A 19102-nucleotide genomic window follows, 5' to 3' on the forward strand; every position below is an offset into this window, starting at 1 on the left:
GGGCACTTTACCACTGAGGTACAACCCCAGTTCTTTTTTATTTTATTTTTGTTTCTTAGTTTTGAGACAGGGTCTTGCCAAGTTGCTGAGGCTGGCCTCCAACTTGGGATCTTCCTGCCTCAGCCTTTCCAGTTATTGGGATTATAGGTGTTTTTCACCACTCCCAGCCTCAGGCTATTCTATAAACAGAATTAGCCCTCTTTCTTTGATGCCTTTCCCCTTCCCCAAGCATTTGCACTAGACACTTGCATATGCAGCATAATTTCTGAAGATTTGGGGAAGTAGATAAAATTTACATTTAAAATTTTTAATGGAATATTAGCCATGACTCTTCCTGAAAGGCCTTTGGTCACCTTACTACTGTTACCTATCCTTGTCACTAGTCATGGCCTTCTACAAAGTTGCATTCTTTATTTGTACTAGCACCAGACCTTGTCTTCTCTCGTCTCTTCTTCTACATTTTCCTAAGGCCCTTAATTTCTGTTCATTTAGGCAGAGAAGTTTCTCTATTTTCTGATATCTTTGAGAGGCCTCTTCTCCAACCCAAACAACCTATCGAGATATATTTCTCAACAAAGACAGTCACCTTCGTAAGAGGAACTCTGGTGCCTGATGTTAAAATAATTTCCTTTTTTCACTACATGTTATGGTCATAAGTGTAACTGACAAAACAATTAGCACATTAATTATCTTTATTAACTCTTCCTGTTGGTTTTTTCTAAGTAAGGCCGTATCGTTTGGTCAACAGTGTTGATAGATGGTCTTAATTGACCTTGGCTTTCTACTGGAAGTCTAAGAGTTGTGAAACATTGGCACCATCATAACACCTAATCACACTTTTATTTTATTAGGGACAGGAAACAAATGACATATAATTAAGCAAGAATCTCTCTGCTAAAAAAAAAAAGTTCATTTTTAGAATTAAAGCATAAGCAGAAATATAATTTATGAAGTTGCAAATTTTTCTTCTCTGATAGAACTTAGTCTAACAGTCTATGAAAACATGGCCCTAATAAGGTCCTATGGCATATGACCTCAAGTCAGTGTGAGATGAGGTATGTTACCTACTTGAACCACATAGTTAGAAGGAAGAAAGCTTTTGGTATTAGAAAAACCTAAATGTTGATAAGTCCCAGATCTCAACTCTTAGGTCTCTTTTCTTAATCTTTCTCTATTTAATTACTATGTATTCTCAATCAGTCTTATTGCTTTTATTATTATTGATGCTTTTATTATCATTGCATTATTATATTGATGGTTCCTGAATTTATATCCTAAGTCTTAAACTCCGAACTTCAGACTTGTTTATTCTGTTGTGTGCCCTACATAGTTTCAGCATACCTTTCTGTGATCCTGTCTACTTGGTAGGCTGAAGCAGGAGAATCACAAGCTCCAGGCCCAGCTTCAGCAACTTAGTGAGACCCTGTCTCAAAAAAGAAAAAGTAAAAAAGACTGGGGATGTAGTTCAATGATGGAACACCTCTGGGTTCAATCCTCAGTACTGAAAAAAATGAAAAAATAAATAAATTCTTGGAAAAAAGCTGTCTTCAATTGGCATTGAAACCATTTTTAAGTGTAATATTCACCGGCATTACATATATTCACATTGTTTTGGTGCCATCACCAACATCCATCTCCAGAACTCTTTTCCTCTTACAAAATTACAAATCTGTACCCGTTAAATGATCGCTCTCCATTCCCCTGCCTAGCCTATGGCAGCCACCATTCTGCTTTCTGTGGCTGTATCTACTTTTTGTCTTTTTGAGTAGTCTTTTAGTTAGCCACAGAGAGATAAGGTTTAAACATCTAAGGAGTCAAACTACCCCTTCAGTTTTTTTTTTTTTAAATACTCACTGAAAACTACCCTACTGTATTAGGTACCATATGGATATACAGTTCTATTTTATTGACAATAAAAATTGCATATGTCTTACTAAAAGTTTATTCTATATCTCATTACCATGCTCTGATACTGAAAATTAAGAAATATTTGGGTATGAATTTTATGTTTTATAGACATTTCCTAATTTCCCCTTTTTTTCTGGAGTTAGTTCATATTGATGGGAAATGTAACTTTTTTAGGTAAAATTTATAAAAAGCCATTTTAAAGCAAACAAGTCAGTAGCCTATAGTGCATTCATAGCAATGTGCAATCTCTATCCAGTTCCAAATTTTTTTCTATATCCCTTCCTTTCTCCAGCCCCTGGAAACTACCAATCTGTCTTCTCTATTTATGGATATACCTACTCTGAATTTTTCATGTAAATGAAATCTTGCAGTGTGACCTTTTATGTCTGGTTTGGGACACTAGCATAGTATTTTAAAGTCCATCCGCATTGTAACATGTGTATTGGTACTTCATTTCTTTTTTTTAATATTTATTTTTTAGTTGTAGTTGGACACAATACCTTTATTTATTTATTTTTATGTGGTGCTGAGGATCGAACCTAGGGCCTCACACATGCTAGGCGAGCACTCTACTGCTGAGCCACAATCCCAGTCCAGTACTTCATTTCTTTTGGCCAAATGATGTTAGATTGTACGTATATACCATGATTTGCTTATCTATTTATCTGCTAATAGACATTTGGGCTGTTTCTACCTTTTGCCTATTATGAGTAGGGCTGTTATGAACATGTGTGCACAAGTATTTGTCTGAATACCTGTTTATCATCCTTTGGGGTATATACCTAGGAGTGGAACGGCTGCATCACATGATAATACTATCTTTACCTTTTTTTCAAAATATCAAATCTTCTTTAATATCCCTTAGTTAATATTAATCTGAGTGAAGATGAAACTGTTTTCCATTTGCTTTATTTATGGATTTACCTAAGAAAACACTGACAAAATTATTTTGTGCTTAATAAGAATTAGGTAGCCTACAGGTCTGTCCTTGGGTTTCCAGAGAGGTGTTTACTGGTAAAAAACGTAATGCAGGACTACTTTGAATATTTCTGTGTCTCCACTGTGTCATGTCCAAAGAATTTGTGGCATAGAATTTCAATCAACACAGGCAATTCTCTCTTTCCAAGGTAGAGAGAGAATTAGATCAAATTATTCTTTTCCCTTCTCAAATTTCAGTAAAAACCTTTAACAAGATGTAAAGAGTTCGACATCTCTTAGCAACAAGGAAAAGTAGATAGAAACAGAAACAAACAAACAACAACAACAAAAAAACCCAGCATTCTTCAACACAAGTGTACTGTTGGGATTACAACATCTAAAGTTGTAGCCTGTACAAAACAGCTTTTCCTGGACGTTCAAACCTCAGAGGTAACTTCTACATCAGTATCATCACTTAAGGACTTCGAGTCCTTTAGGTCATCATTTTTTTTAACTTTAATAATTTTTTTGTCACTCACTTTCTCTACTTCCTTGACTTGCTTGCTAAATATAAAGAACTTCAACTTTTATTTAATTACTCTGATACTTATTTAGAAAACACAAGTCATCTGTAGTATCTGAAACAATGATAGTACCTATATCTTGAGCCATTACATATAGGTGTATCATCATTTCTTAAATTTCCTAAAAAGCCCACCAAGGTTTTTCCTAAAAGCCATCCCATTCCTCAAATCCCAGGTCCAGCCTACATGTCTCATCTTGGGTTAAATTTTCTGTTGAATCTTCATCTTCTTAGAATTTCTGTGTTTATGCTCTGAGGTAGAAAGTATGGGGATTATTGCCTTCTTTGGATCTTTTTCTGGAATTGGAACTTTCTTTTGCACTTTGCTTCAGTTGGTCTTCATTTGTAATTCTATGCCAAGAGGGGAAGTCTGAATAACATCTGTAGTAGCAGTGATTCTTCTTAGCATATCATAGAGAGGGTGTGGATCTTTCTCAGAAGCACTGACATCCTAAAAGTTTTCCCAAAAGATCTCCACCACAGTATACCATATATGCTCCTATTGATCATAAACTGCTTTACCATTATATATACTAGCCTAAATACAGTACATTACCTCATTATCAGTGAACATTTCTCCTTGGGTATCTGGTCCCTGGCAGTTTACTGATGAGTTCTAAAGAGATCATGTAAGCACTGTCAGATGTTGAATGCTAGGCAGAAGTGGAATATAATGTCATTTTGGCAGTGAAGAAATTACAGTCTATTGATAAAATTTACAACTGCCCCAAGAGTGGCTCCCTCTCGAGCATGGGGGAGGTGGGTGGCAGTTGTAGGTTCTAAGGCCTTGGCAGCATTTTGAAATCACCTATCTTTAACTTTTTGAGGAACTACCAAAGACATTTTCCAAATGTATTTTCCTTAATGGATGAACTATTTTACATGACTGTCAGCAATGTCCAGTGTTCCAATATTTCTATATCCTTATTAATACTTGTTACTTTCCATTTAAAAATTATTATTAGTGCTATCATAACAGTGTGAAGTGATACTTCATTGTGATTTTGGTTTGCATTTCCCTAAGACCTAAATTCCACAATTTTCCTGTGCTTGTTCGCCATTTGTATATCTTCTTTGGAAAAAATATAATTTTATGAGAACTGTGACAATAAGATTCAATTCGATGCCTCCTGTTTTGGTTAAATTTCTTTTGATTGTATTCCCAGTGTTTGTTCTTATAACAGGAATTGATAAACTGGCCCATGAGCCACATCTAGCCTAATTTTACGTGGCCTGCCAACAGCATGGTTTTTATATTTTTTAATTGTTGGGGGAAAAATCCAAAAGAACATTTCATGATGCATGAAAATTATATGAAATTCAGATTTCAATATATATAAGTAAAATTGTACTGGAATATACAGATATACCCTTTCATTTACACATTGCCTATGACTGCTTTCATGCCAGTGGCAGAGTAATTTTAGGCCTGCAGTGCCTAAAATTAATTACTATCTGGCTCTTTACAAAAATTTACTAATCCTGTATTAAAAGTTCCTCCTTTTTAGCTTCTGATCTTTTCATAGCCCAGAGAGTAATGAGTGGGGAGATCTTAAAATGGATTACTGCTGGTCAGTTTATTTCTCCTGGATGAGCAAACATTTTTTTTCTCTTGATAGATAAATTCCAAGGTTAAATTTTTAATAATAGAGACCAAATATGAAAGTCCTAAAGTAGCACTTAAATTTTAACTATTATTATCTCTGAGTATCTCACATTAATAAGATTCCAACTCTCAAAGCAATTATTTGTGGTTAAAATAAGGGAACTTAATAAAATCACTTCTAAAATCTGCCTTGCCCCCCAATTTTGAAATATTGTGATTCTAACATTAACTGTTAGAATTTCATGTTTCTCAGTAGTTGAACAGAAGCATCCCGTATTCTAGAATGTATCTGTGTCCTTCTGTAGCTAAATTATATTTAAAATTTTTTACTGTTTGTAATGGGGCATTTTCTTATACTTTAAGCTTCCTTTGACTTGGGGAGGTAGGAGTGGGGTGCTGGGAATTGAACTCAGGGCCTCTGTGCTAAGCAATTTATTTACCCTTGAGCTACATCCCTAACCCAACTTTTTTTTTTCTTTTTAATGAGACTTAAAGTTGTTTAAGTATCCAAATTATAGTGGTTTCAATAATGTGTATTTTGTTAGAAGATTGTTAGTCATAGTCACTAACGTGCCTTTTAAGCACATGCTGACTTAAGGAAATGCCTTTTAGATCAAAGATACAAAGAGGTAAAGAATATTAGGCTCTATCATGCCCCTCCAATTTCTATAATTAGTCAAACTGAATGTACCCAAATATTAATCCCATTATGGAAGCTCTCCTTTCTTATGTTATGATAGGATATGTAATTTTATAGCTGAGGGAAACTGAATGTTTAAGAGCAAAGTTCAATTCATTTCTTAAAAATGACTTCCCATTTTGTAGCTATTGAGTTATAGATGAGATTTCATTAAGGCAATAGCTTCAAAACCCTAAGGGTGCTTTCAAGTAGAAATGAACATTCCCAAATAAGTAGATGCAGTGCTCTTGTCCCTCAAGGCCTTTCACCTCTCAAGCCAACTTAGCTGCTGTGCTTCCCAAATACTTACCTTCTTTGATGAACATGTAAGGCTCTCTTTTGAGTGAAGACATCAACCTCTAGCAGCACCAGGCTAAAATACAAGTCCTGGATATTTATTGCTTTCTATATACTCCTTGATTGGCAGTTGTTAATGAAAAGCTCATTCTAATAAAGTTACTGTGTTTAAATGTTTGTTATTAGAAGTTGTGGGTCAAGTGCTATTTTAATCTTTTTCAGCCCAGTCATTATAAGAAGTTTGTTGTTGCTGCTGCTGCTGTTCAGTTTACCTCCCCACATGAGATTTATAGTAGCTCTAATAGTTTTTACTTTTATCATTATCAAGAATTTCTACTCTGCTTTCAACCCAGGGTTACAACTGGATTTATTCATATCCCCAAATCTTATTTTAGTATTTTCTATTACCATATGGCCTGTGCTTGTTCTAACATGGAACTGAGGTATTCAGAAATAAGCATAGTTAGATATTGCTTCCAGGTCTTTTAGTCAGCTTTCAAAAACCCTGATGCCCAGGTTGCACTCCATTTCAATTAAATAAAAAAATGTCAGCTATCAGTATTTTTTAAAGATCCCCAAGAGATTCCAGTAGGCAGTAAGGTATGGAAACCACTGGCTTTACTTATTAGCCATATAATAGCTTAGAGGTTCTACCTAGTTATATATTTATTCCTTGGGATTAACTAGGTGTTAATATAATGCATTTTAGCTACTTGAAAAAATATGTTATATAAACATATTATAATTATTGTTACTGTAATTATCTAAACTACAGAGAAACTTGTAGCTCTTCTATATTATAGAAACATGTGCCTGAGCTCAAATTTTTATCCACCCCCTTTTTTGGTCTGGTACTGGGGATTGAACACAGGGATACTGTACCACTGAGCTACATCCTAGCCCTTTTAACTTACTTTTTTTATTATTATTTTTTTAAATTTTGAGACAGTGTCTCATTAAGTCTCCCAGGATGACTTCAAACTTGCAGTTCTTTCTCAGCCTTCTAAGTCCCTGGGATTATGGCATGTGCCGTGGTGCCCTTTCATGCTTAAGGAATCATTCTGTCTCTTAATCTCTGTGAGAGCATGACTTCTTTCTTACATACGGTCAATTAGGTGTTTTTGTAAGAGTTCAGCTGTGTCAGTAAGTGGGAAATTTTTATGGAGGCAATCTACTTGGGAAAAGTAGCAATTACTTAATATTGCTTTTCTGCAGGCATTACCTTTTCATATTTCCACAACCCAGCCAGCTGTTCTTACAGCATGGAAGAAATGAGTTTTATTTATATGCTTTTATTTCACTTTGATTCCTTTCACATTTTCCCTTTCTTTTTCATTTATAATAACAAGACAATTGTATTGAAAAGAGGCTTGGCCTTACCACTGAGAAGGAGGGAAATTTTAACTTTGATCTCTTTGGGTTTACAACTGGGCTGCATCAGTATGCTTTAGAGTTATAGGAATGCTCTAAAATTGTGAGTCTGGGGAGAAAATGTAATTTTAGAGCCAATTCTACAGGTGCAACATAGACAAGTTGTTCTAATCTGAAGACTTGTCTATAGAAGTCTATAGTCTGAGAGGCTGAGAGTGAGTAAATAATCCTTTCTTTTTAGATCTTCATCTGCTGGTGGACGTGGCCTGCAAGCAGGAGCACTTTCCAAAGGAGGAAGAATTAAAAGAGTGAGGAATGGATGACAAATGTGACATTGTGCACTAGCCGTAGCTGGAGGCAGACTAGTCTTGCACATGACACACTGTTGGGATTTTTTCAGTTCTGTTAAGGAAAAAAATATTTTTTGTTTTGTTTATTGAGAATTTTGTTAATTGAAAATTGGGAGTTTGGTATTTACTACAACTGTTCAGTTCAGATTGTTTACCTTGACAAACTACTAAACATCTAGCAGCCTTTTTTTTTTTTTTTGCTGCCCAGATCCCTTTCAAATGAAAAGTCCTGGCCTTCTGTTACAGTGAAGAAGCATCTAAAAACTGCTGCATCTATGGTACTGGAGCATAATGTGTGCGTGCTGAGTTGTCTTGCCACTCTCAAACGGTAGTCAGCACAACTCCAATGGGGAGTTCAGTCTGTTTCAAGTCACAGTGTGATCCTTTTATAGAAGTTTGTGTGAAAAACAAAGACACGTGAGGTCACCGAGATCACAGGTCTAAATGGGTCAGGAATTCCAGGGAAGAAATTCTGGTAAAGAGCTAATTTTCCAAGTGATTAACCAGGAAATTCTCTTACTTCCTAACCTAGCATTCTGTTCCAAGAGCAAGGCATCCCGACTTAGACCATCCATCACACTTAACAGCCCCGATTCTTTTATATTAATGAAAGCATTTTTCTATTTTCATATCTTTCTTTAATTTTAATGATACATTGTCATAAATGGTAAGGTTTTGTTAATATCACTTACTTAAATGTCTTCTAAAGAAAAATATTTAAATTGTTTAATGTAATTGTATTCATAAATGCTGGTAGATTTAAAGGTTTTAAAGCTTTATTTTTATTAATATTGCAGGATAGAAGGATAAAGGATGCATATGTAATATTTTTATTTTGAAGGGGAATGTACAATGTGTGAACAAAAACATTAAGAGATTTTACATAGTGTTTTCTTATTTTAGATTTTTATATTCAGCAAGTACAAATCCTCATATATATAAGCTATTGTGTACAAATTCGGGGGAAATCTGATTAGTTGTCATTTACCAGAAGCTGTGCTCCAGTATTTTTTCTGTATATATCTGGTTTGAGCTTCTAAGAGAATTTTAGATAGTGGGATGGACTATAATCCCCTCTATAGGTTTCTACATTTGAGTAGTAGGATTGTGGGACTGTTATGGAGAAGACATCTTAGATGTCCATATTCTGTGGTTGTTCCTTTATTTGCCTGTCCAATGACAGCAAGAACCTTTCTGATTTAGAGTCTTTTAAATTGACTAGAACTTTTCTTACTATATTATGCCTTAGTTTTCCTAGTAAACAAAAGGAAAGCCTAGGAATATGAAACTAATGAAAAAGGCATTTAGTAGATACTTTGCTAGACATTGTGGATGTAACAGTTCATTTCTTATATTGCATTGTGCCTTTCCAATGATGTCAAGCCCTAGAAGTATTACAGAGATATGGCTCTTTTGGAAAAGGGTGAGCTCTGTATTGGTCTGCAGTGACTCAATTAAGATATGGTAGTAAGTTCTGAAGAGATGTCTGTTTTTTCTGATGTCCATGTTATGGGCATTTATTCATCTTTATTAGCATGGCTTAAAAGATGAACAAATTATCAAGACATCTACATTTTTTAGCCAGGCAGTATATTTTGGCAGAGTACATGAAGAGGAGACCTTATTTCCTAATTAGAGAACTTTGCTTTTCTCTGTCATATTGAAGAGTTGGTGAAATGTCTTAAGTGACACTCCTTCCCTTCAATATGCCTTTCTTAGCTTTATATATGTTGAAAGAGATAATATTATTTGAGGAACATGTGTCAAGCAGGAACCTTGGCATAGATTTGGTTTCAATGGTTTTAAGGCTTAATTAATGAAATGCCTTGATCAGCCTTCCAAACTTTTTTATATATGTATACAACAGACTAAGGAGCTGGATCTCCTGCTATACTCACATGCCTGGTACCTATCAAATAAAGCTATCATCAATGACTTGGGCAAAATGGCAAGAGGTAAAATAAAATCTTCATGTGAATTAGCCAGTAGGGTCTGACACATGCTAACAAGGTTCCTGACTAGCACCTCAGTATTTCAGCACCTTAAGCACCGATGAATTTCAGTCAACAATAAAGTGAGTGTTCCAACTAGACTTGTGTCTTGCTTGTTTTTCCTGTTTTATTGGTGATAAATAGAAAACTCCATCATTATAATCATTAATTATTCTAGTAAAATTCAAAATAGAACATACCGTGTTTTAAAATAATCTGGTTTTTTAAAATTATCCTGACTTTTTTTTCCATTTGCACTTGAGTAGAGATTGAATTTAAAAAACTGATATATTTTTTAATACCTTTTAAAAAATTTATTCATTTTTATGTGTTGCTAAGGATCGAACCCAGTGCCTTACACATGGGTTCAAGTGTGAAGTAGGCAAATGCTCTACCACTGAGCCACAACCCCACCCCCTAGAGATTGAATTTTTAAAATGTCATTAAGTATAAGGACAATTCTTAGATATGTTTTAAAGAATTTTAGTTTTCTGGAAAAGGATGAATAGTCTTAAATAAGTTTGGTCAATTCACATAGAAAAGTAGATCCTGAAGGATGATGTCTAAAATGCCTCATGTCTAAAATTAGATTGTAGATGTCAGTGAGACAGACTTTTCATTACCACACAAACACCATCTTTACGACATCTCTGGGAAAGTGTTAAGGTCTATCAGCCTTTGAAGAATAACTTTAATTTTGAAGCCAGGGAATAATTTCTCTTGCTTCTCCATCCTGATGACCTAAATAAACACATGATATCAGTAAAATAAACTTCATAGAGCTGTTTGGCTTGATCCTGCCTATCTCTAGGTCCCCAGTTTCATGATACATATCATCCTCATTTCCAGATATCAAGGTTTCCTCAGAGAAGAGAGTTTGAGGGCACTAGTTACATTTGTAATTTTTTTCAACTGTGTATATTAAACTATTAGATTATTTTCAAGCAGGAAAAAATGAGGCAAAGTCCATTTGTAGGTAATTATTTTAGTTTACTTTTCAAGATGATTTTACATATGTATCAACTTTCAAGATAATTTTGCATATATCAGTGCTATATAATGATGTGCGTTTCCAGTATTTATGCTGTATAAGTACATGATGTACATAAAATAAAAAATACACAGTAATAAACTTTTAAATTTTTTCTATAGCATCCAAACATGGCTGAAGCAGGAGGATCTCAATCAAGTTCAAGCCCAGCCCTAGCAATTTAGTGAGACCCTGTCTCAAGATAAAATTTAAAAAGAGCTAGAGATGTAGCTCAGTGATGGAGCATCCTTGGGTTCAATTCCCAGTACCCCTGGTCAGACACAAACACACACACACACAATTCTCTTCAGAATTAGAGCTCATGCTATTTCTTAGGAAAGGAACTGCCAAATATCTCTATTGCATTATGTTCTTAAGGTCCAAAAAGGAGAGGAAAAGTCTAAATTAAGAATTTATTTTAACTGGGTATGTGGCACACACCTCTAATTCCAGCAACTCTGAAGGCTGAAGCAGGAGGATGGCAAGTTCAAGACCAGCTTCAGCAACTTAGTGAGACCCTGTCTCAGAATAAAAAATTAAAAGGGCTGGAGATGTAACTCAGTGAAAGAGTGCTCTTGGACTCAATCCCTAGTACTAAAAACAAAAATATCTACTTTTTGAACGTACCTCTGTTCCAAACTAGTTATTAGGTCTAAAATTCTGAAACCATTTTCATAAACCTTCTAGCAGAAGAACATGCGAGTTAAATAGGCCACTTACACTTCTTGTTTTTAGAGGCATGTCGTTTAATCTTTATAACAAACCTACAATGCAATTATTATCCACATTTTATAGATGACTAAACAGGGTCATTTGTATATGAGGTAAAGAATATAAGATTTATCATAACTTTTTTTAAGTGTATACAGTTCAATAGAGTTAACTGTATTCCCATTGTTGTTGTTGATAAAATTTTGAAAGTTTTTGTCAGCAGTCCAAAAATATAATGTTTGATTACCATCAAATATAATCTGATAAATTTGAAAATTTAAATATTAGAAGCATGTTAGAAACTTTGGCATTATTTCTAATGGCAAGGTTACTATATAAGGGTTATAGTTGATGAATGTGGTAATTAACTGAAAATTAGTGGGTTTTTGCCGACATTCTTCTCATTTAAGCATATTTTACCTTTAGTTTGTATTAATGATAGACTTTCTTGTAATCTTACACTGAGAGCAGAGGTCTGATCTATAGTAGTATTTCACTTTGAAGAGATGCGAGAAGAAAATAACAGTTGGATTCCAGATCTCTGACATCAGCCTGATCTGAAAGCTTCATACAGGCATAGTTTAGACAGAGCTACTGAATTTGAATTAGTAAGAGCGAAGAAAAACTATGCATATAGTGGGCAGAATCCTTCCCTGCTTAGCAGATCTAAGGAGCAATAAATCAGTAAGTACTATAGTACAGGATCACTTTATTCTGGCTTTGTGCCATTTGTAGACACTAAAACCTGGAAAGACCAGAAATTCCTTTGAACTTATATTTGAAAAACCTTGTGTCCATTCTTTTACCTTTTGGAGTTCTTTTATTTTTTCTGTTTATTTCCTCATACCACCGCTTGTTGGGTGCAGAATCTGCTTGGATATGTTCCAGCGGCCTCAGCTTACATGTGGTAACTTGCTTACCCAGAGGAAGGTCTGGAGGACTGAATTGGATGCAGTTGGGCCGTGGCTCACTAGAGGGAGCAGAGGACCCGAGAGAGGAGAGAGGGCGAGAACGTATCTGGTTAAGTGTGGTGTGTGCGCACCAGGAGGAGGAGGGCCGGGTGGGGGTGGCTGCCTGTAACTGCTCCACCCTCACTTTGTCAGCAGGTAGAGAGCGTGATTGCAGTCCTAGGGGAGGGAGTCAGAAGTAGAACACCAATTACAAACCACAGGCTTCCTGCTCTAGGGAGTTGATCCAGAGTTGTCTTTCTGAAAAGGAAGCACTCGAATCCTTCCGAACTTTCCAAGTCCATCTATGATTCAGAGATATTGCCTTCTCCCTCTGGGATTTTCTGTTTCTGGTAGTGAATTGTTGCTGATATATTTGCTACTTGTGCTTCTTTTCTCTTTCAAGATTTGATTATTTAATGTGCTGTTCGGAGAGAAAAAGAACTTTTGTTAGAAAGGAGATTTCAGAAGTGATTTTGGATCGTCTATAAGTGTTTTTAGAGTTCTTGGGGACTGTAGCTCTCACCCTGGAATAAGTTTCTGCCTTTGATCTGCATGGATTATTTTTTCAGACTGCGGAATATCTCGTCACCTACCTGTAGTATGGGGCACTTGGTTTGGTTGCAGAGTAAGAAGGTGGAAGAATGAGCTGTACTTGGTTAAGCAGTTCAAACCTTTTTTGAGCAGGATCTATAAAAGCATAATTGAATTTGTCACCCCCGTGGATTCCAGTGGGCCCAACAGCACAACAGGTTTGCAGATTTCTTTTGAAATTCTTTTTTTTTTTCTCCCTCTGCCTCAGAAAAAGAAAAAAAAATCTCTATAGTAGGTTCATATTCAGTTGCTCAGCTTTTCAGCACTTATTTTGAAGACTTTATATGATTTTTAAACTTGACCCTGGAACACAACGGGCTTTGTGGGTGAAGTGCACTTATGTTTACTTAAAGGTGCACATTTAAAAACCTTATTCTGTGTTTATCCAAAGCCCCCAATTCGTATATGTGCTTACAAATAGCACAGATCTACCCAGGCTTCATTGTATTTTTTTCAGGGTGTTCTACTTAAAGCCTGTGACTAATCACCTTCCTAATCCCCCTATCTTTTATTCCCCACCCCCTCAAGGAATTTGAAAACGTGTTAGGAATAGTCCTTTGTTTTTCTTATGAACTTAGAAAATTACGGATTATAAAATCTGGATATTAGTTTACCAAAGCGTCTCATGGGAAATCAAAGTGCTTGGCATTCCCAAGCTGGAGAATAAAATTTGGAATCCCTACGAGAGAAACGAAAATGGAGATAGAAATATGAACTTTAACTGGTAAAGATAGTTGGAAACTATACCCTTTTCATATATTCTAATTTTCAAAGTTAGAAAAGGTTGTGATGTTCAGGATTATCCATAATGTATAAGGATATATAAATTAGCACCTAATTTATAGGCAACTTTAAGAAAACCCCCCAAATTATAGTATGTCCAAGTTTATGAAACATATTTAAATTCAGTGGACCTAGAACTTTGGGCTACAGTGAATTTTTCAAGTAATTCAATTTAATTTTACAGTTAATTTAATTTACAATTTAATTTAATTTTACAGTTAAATTTTTCAATTTAACATGGAAACTTCTCTGTGTGCTGTAGCATCTTTGGACATCCCTCAAGGTGTGGCGTGAATTTTATCATTTTTTATCATTTTCCGTCTCTTCCCCTATTAAAAAACAAATCTCCTGTGGTCTTTAATTATTTACAGTTGACACATTTTGTGGCTTAAAAGGGCCACTTCTCCATTGTCTAAGCTGGAGTTCTTCACTCTCACCTTTGATGCATGGCCTTAGCTGTTTACTTTGTCTTGTTTTGTTCATCAACATTGGGGTTAGTTGGTCGACAACTTGATGCATATGGAAGACCAATACCAAGTGATCTGACATAATAAAAATTCATAATGTGACGTTCAATTTCAAGCAAAGTTGGAAATTCCAAAAAGAAGTGGTGGTTTCTTTGCTAGTCAGAGTGAAAATGGAAGAAAATGACATACCTGCTGCAGAAGTGGGCTGAAAACATAGTCTTCTCTGCCCAATCAGGAATGCCACCTGTTCTTGGGAATATACTGTAGAGAAAGGAAGGGTCAAAACTGTGACTTGGCTTTCAGAAACAGAAGCATAAATTTTCTCTTCCTGCATTTGTCTGGATCTGAGAACCTGCACTTGGTGTTAGCCAGTGGAAGCAGTATGTATGGCCGAAGTGCATTGCTGCAGCTGGTAGCATGAGTGGTGGCCACCAGCTGCAGCTGGCTGCCCTCTGGCCCTGGCTGCTGATGGCTACCCTGCAGGCAGGCTTTGGACGCACAGGACTGGTACTGGCAACAGCGGTGGAGTCTGAAAGATCAGCAGAGCAGAAAGCTATTATCAGAGTAATCCCCTTGAAAATGGACCCCACAGGAAAACTGAATCTCACTTTGGAAGGTGTGTTTGCTGGTGTTGCTGAAATAACTCCAGCAGAAGGAAAATTAATGCAGGCAAGTATAATTTTATTATATTTCACTTTCCATCTGTTTGAAACATGCCTTTCTTCTTTTGTCTCCCAAACCAAATACCATACAAGGGCTTCTGCTGCTTAGCTTTCTGTTTGTTCCATCTTTTAAGGATATTGCCTTGTTGGCATTCTAAAGCAAATTATTTTATGCTCAAGAAGAAATACATAAATTCTATATTTTAGAAGATTATTTATTTATTTTTAACTGGTATTGCATTGCTTTTTTAGAATCACATAATAAAACCTTCCTTCATAAGTCATATATTCTGGGTACTATTTTTTGATAAATGAAATATATGGGCTTATATTTAATTGATCTGGGGATTATAGTTTACTTCCTGTTAAAAATCTGAATTGAGCACTAAGGAGGTTGATTTTAATGGTCAGCAGCACCCTGAAATTCTAGACTGCCCTTGAAGCATATTTGAATATAGTATCACTTTTAAAATTCAGTCAAGCTTGAATGGTACGACTGGCTTTATACCACGTGTGGCACCCTATTGCTGCCCAAAATGGAGAGGACTGGATTACAAAATGGACACAAAGTGTAAACCTGTTTCCTGATCCCTTTGGTCTTATCCACACATGATTTTATCATTTTCTAAATTTTATCATCTGTCTTTTTCTTGACCCACAAAGTTTTTCAGACACAGTTGCTTAGGCTTTCGGACTGTGAATTTTGCCTGTAACTCATTCACAACTAACTATTCCTTATGTGTCGAATTTATGAACTGACTGGGGCCATAGCTTTTCATAGCCAATTCTCATTCCCTGTGGTGAAAACAGAGCTTAGTGGGGCTGTACCTTTTTAATGGGCATTCTCTTGTCTTATTCCATAAAATGGTGTTGCTGATTGATAAAAGCATATAATTTTATAAAATGACACTTTTTGCTGTAGCTCTTTGCACACAGGTTAAAGTGTCCTTAAATATGATCAATCTCAGCATCCAGCTCAGATTTTTAATTTTATGATTATGTATGGACTATAAACAGAACCAAAGTATTATATGAATTTAAGTTTTCATTTACTTAGAGAAAGAAGGTAGGAAAACAAAAGAATTATAGAATTCTTTTCCAAACTCAAGTTTTTTAAATATATGGTTTGATAGTTCTTCCTTACACTTCTTTGGCAGTATTTTAAAGCTGGGAAAATTATTTAGAAGAAGAAATGGGTAAAATGGAAGGTCCTAGTATTCAGAAAAATAAACAGGAAAGAAGAGTATATCTGAAAAAAATGTTGTTAAAATTTTTTGGTTAAAAAGTCAGTCATTTAATTTAGATTCTAGAATGAAACTGGGAATACTTAAAAATTGAAATAAGAAATCATTTAGAATGTAACCATTGGAAAGGAAACTTCCTCACTTTGCCTCCTTAATATCCTGAAGCATGAAGTGTATGCTCAATTTTAACCTTTAGCATAAATAATTTTCTTTAAAGTCACATTTTTGTATCTCTGAAGTCTTGGGAACTTTGTGCCTTATGCCCTTTTGATAGCATGTTCAATTGATTATATGCTGCTTAAACTAGTTTTCTCTTTTATTTTAAACTTCTTATCTTCTAATATAATAGAACTCTACATAAAACTTCTGGTTTTTTAAATAAAGGAACAGGTAAATGAGAAGCACCAGTTGGCATTCTGTTTTCTTTCCTTTTTTATTTTATCAATCTTTATATCCTGTCTTATTTTGCCCTTTTTCTACTCCAGCAAATATTGCTGATCTTGTTGTTTTTTTTTTTTTTCTTCTAACTATGACACTCTCAGTATACTTTAAGTATTACAGTATTGCTTCTTTACTTTCTAAGGAGGGAATTTCACTGTATTTTAGCAAGGACCTTCAGATTTTATCCTGGACAGTTATACATCAGCAGCAATTTTAAGTCTTTACCTTTTCTGTCCGTTCTGACCGCTTATGGTCATTAATAAATTTTATGCAATTCTAAAATTAGTCTCTGGACACATTCAGAATTGGTACTGGTTTATTGCATGTTAATCAGTTGTTTAGTACTGGTCCTGGTTTATTGTGTGTTCATCAATTTTTAATCCACACCAGTTACTAAATTTTCTTAATTGCCTTTTATGAGAAACTTTATTTTTAAAAAACAGAGAGCAACCTTGTGTATTGTATGCATTGTTTTTTCTTTATCTACCTTTGATTAACTATTTCAAAGAACTCTAGTGTGTTGGGGACACATGGTTTACACTTCCAGAATCTGTGCTATTTGTTCCTTATCAGATTACATGCAACTCAGGTTTACTCAACTGTGGTTAACCAGGCCTTCCATTTAACTGAAGATCCATTTATATCTTCTACATTTGTGCTTTGTAGCACTTTGGCTTTCTTGATGAATAGCTATACCCTAATGTCACAAATATAAAGATAGTCTTCTATATTGACTTTGAGAAATTTCGGATAATTCTATATATCCTCCTACCTACAAATTATTCTAGCTGCCTGTTAAAATTAGTTATCTCCAAAGACAGGGTCAGATCTTTGTAAAATTGGGGTGTCATGTGCTATAAAACTGAAAGGTATGAAAACAGTAATTAAAAAAAATAATTTTAAAAAAATAATTTTAAAAAGGATAACATTGTGGTTTTGGGACTTCACCGAGAGTTTCTGAAAATCAAACTTTTCTTTACATTTTGCTCAGTTAATTCAGGGTATGTATCTCACAGGGACCAAATTAACTGGATTTTCATTTATATTAAATTTTAACTTTTCTTAGACAAAGACAGTGTGCTTCCAATTTAATAATAAAATAGACTGTAGAGGGCTGGGGTTATGGCTCAGTGGTAGAGCGCTTGCCTAACATACATGAGGCACTGGCTTCAATCCGCAGCACCACAAAATAAATAAATAAATACATAAATAAATAAATAGACTGTAGAATTGGCTCTAAAATAATTTGTCTCAACTTTATCTGATGGCTGTACATACAAGAGCATCGAAAGCCAAGAATTGATGAATTTTTGCCCTGATTCTTATCCTTCACCCTGTGTGCTAGGATTTTTCTTTGCCAACAATACTCTCCATTTTATAAGGTATAAGTTTTAAATATTGATATTCTTTTAAAAGTACTAAAATTCAAAATGAAAGAGGAATGTTGCCTTTATTGTATATTTTTCTATTTCTGAATCTTCTCTTTTCCATGCAAAAACTCCCTATCTTAGTCTTAACCAAATTGTGTTAGTAACTATTTTGCCCGAAAGCTTTTTCTTCACTTTACTATATCATTTCAAATCTCCGAGCTGGTTTACTGTTGTTTTTAAAGTGTCTAATTCATAGATTTCCCTTACATTTGCCAAAATCTTTGTTCGTTCCTCTTCTTTAATTTCTTTCTACCTTTCTTTCCTTTTGTTTTCCACTCAATTTGTATATTTAGGATAGCCTTCCCTTGCTAGTATTTCTCTTACTAGTCATCAAAAAAACAGGTCAAGAAAATGTTCCTCATCTCCTACTTTCTTGGTGGTGTCTGATAAAAAGGACGACATGATAGTGATTACAACTGCTTACTATTTTTATATTAATTTGAATATTTTTTTCCTTTTTTATACTGAAGAAGGAAAACATGCTTTGTCTCATTTCCAGTTTTCTGAGTTGTTTACCTCTTACCAATGTTTGTTTCTATTATTTCTAGTAATGTTGCTACAATTTCCAAAAATTGTTGTAGTCATTTATTCTTTATTAAGTATTATTTAGAAGGACAATGCAAAATTAATCTCCTTTCTTCTTAGACTAAAAACAAAGAGGATCCTAGTATAGCCCAACAGAGGTCACCAACTCTGTAACTATCACATTCTTCCTGCTCAGCTGGTTGTCCTGGATTTTCTTAGACTCCAGGATAAAGTTATGATCAAGATTAGAATGTACTGCCCTGAGGCTGGTGACCTACAGTGGGAGCAGGGTGGTTTCACGTTTGGCCAGGAGCAATAAACAACTCCTCCTGGACAAATTCCCCTTTGCAAGATGTCTCTGCTTGCCTCTTAATTTTACTTATTAGTTAATGCATAATTATCACATCTTTGAATTTTTACTTTATTTGTAGTCAGGCCTTGAAACTTTTAAATTAAAATTTTAAATTTTGGGCCAGAGTTAGATAATCCTGTGTAGCAAAGTATAATTGATAAAATGGCTAAACTGCAATTCAAAGTTCTTGACTTTCAGTTCTGACCTAGACAT

At 34.9% G+C, this 19102-nt stretch overlaps 2 protein-coding genes across 2 annotated transcripts in view; both read left to right on the forward strand.

Annotated features, from left to right (window-relative positions):
- Positions 1-7739, forward strand: part of Hsf5 (heat shock transcription factor 5) — a 38336-nt gene extending 30597 nt beyond the window's left edge. Inside the window, exon 6 of the mRNA XM_027950337.2 lies at positions 7604-7739. Coding sequence (XP_027806138.1) covers positions 7604-7674 — 71 coding nt within the window. The 3' untranslated portion in view covers positions 7675-7739. The remainder of the gene's footprint in view (positions 1-7603) is intronic.
- A 4777-nt stretch (positions 7740-12516) lies between these two features.
- Rnf43 (ring finger protein 43) overlaps positions 12517-19102 on the forward strand; it is a 61355-nt gene continuing 54769 nt past the window's right edge. The window contains exon 1 of the mRNA XM_027950305.2: positions 12517-14904. Coding sequence (XP_027806106.2) covers positions 14653-14904 — 252 coding nt within the window. The 5' untranslated portion in view covers positions 12517-14652. The remainder of the gene's footprint in view (positions 14905-19102) is intronic.

The sequence above is a fragment of the Marmota flaviventris genome, chromosome 17 (genome assembly GCF_047511675.1).
Source record: "Marmota flaviventris isolate mMarFla1 chromosome 17, mMarFla1.hap1, whole genome shotgun sequence".
Classification (NCBI taxonomy): Eukaryota; Metazoa; Chordata; class Mammalia; order Rodentia; family Sciuridae; genus Marmota; species Marmota flaviventris.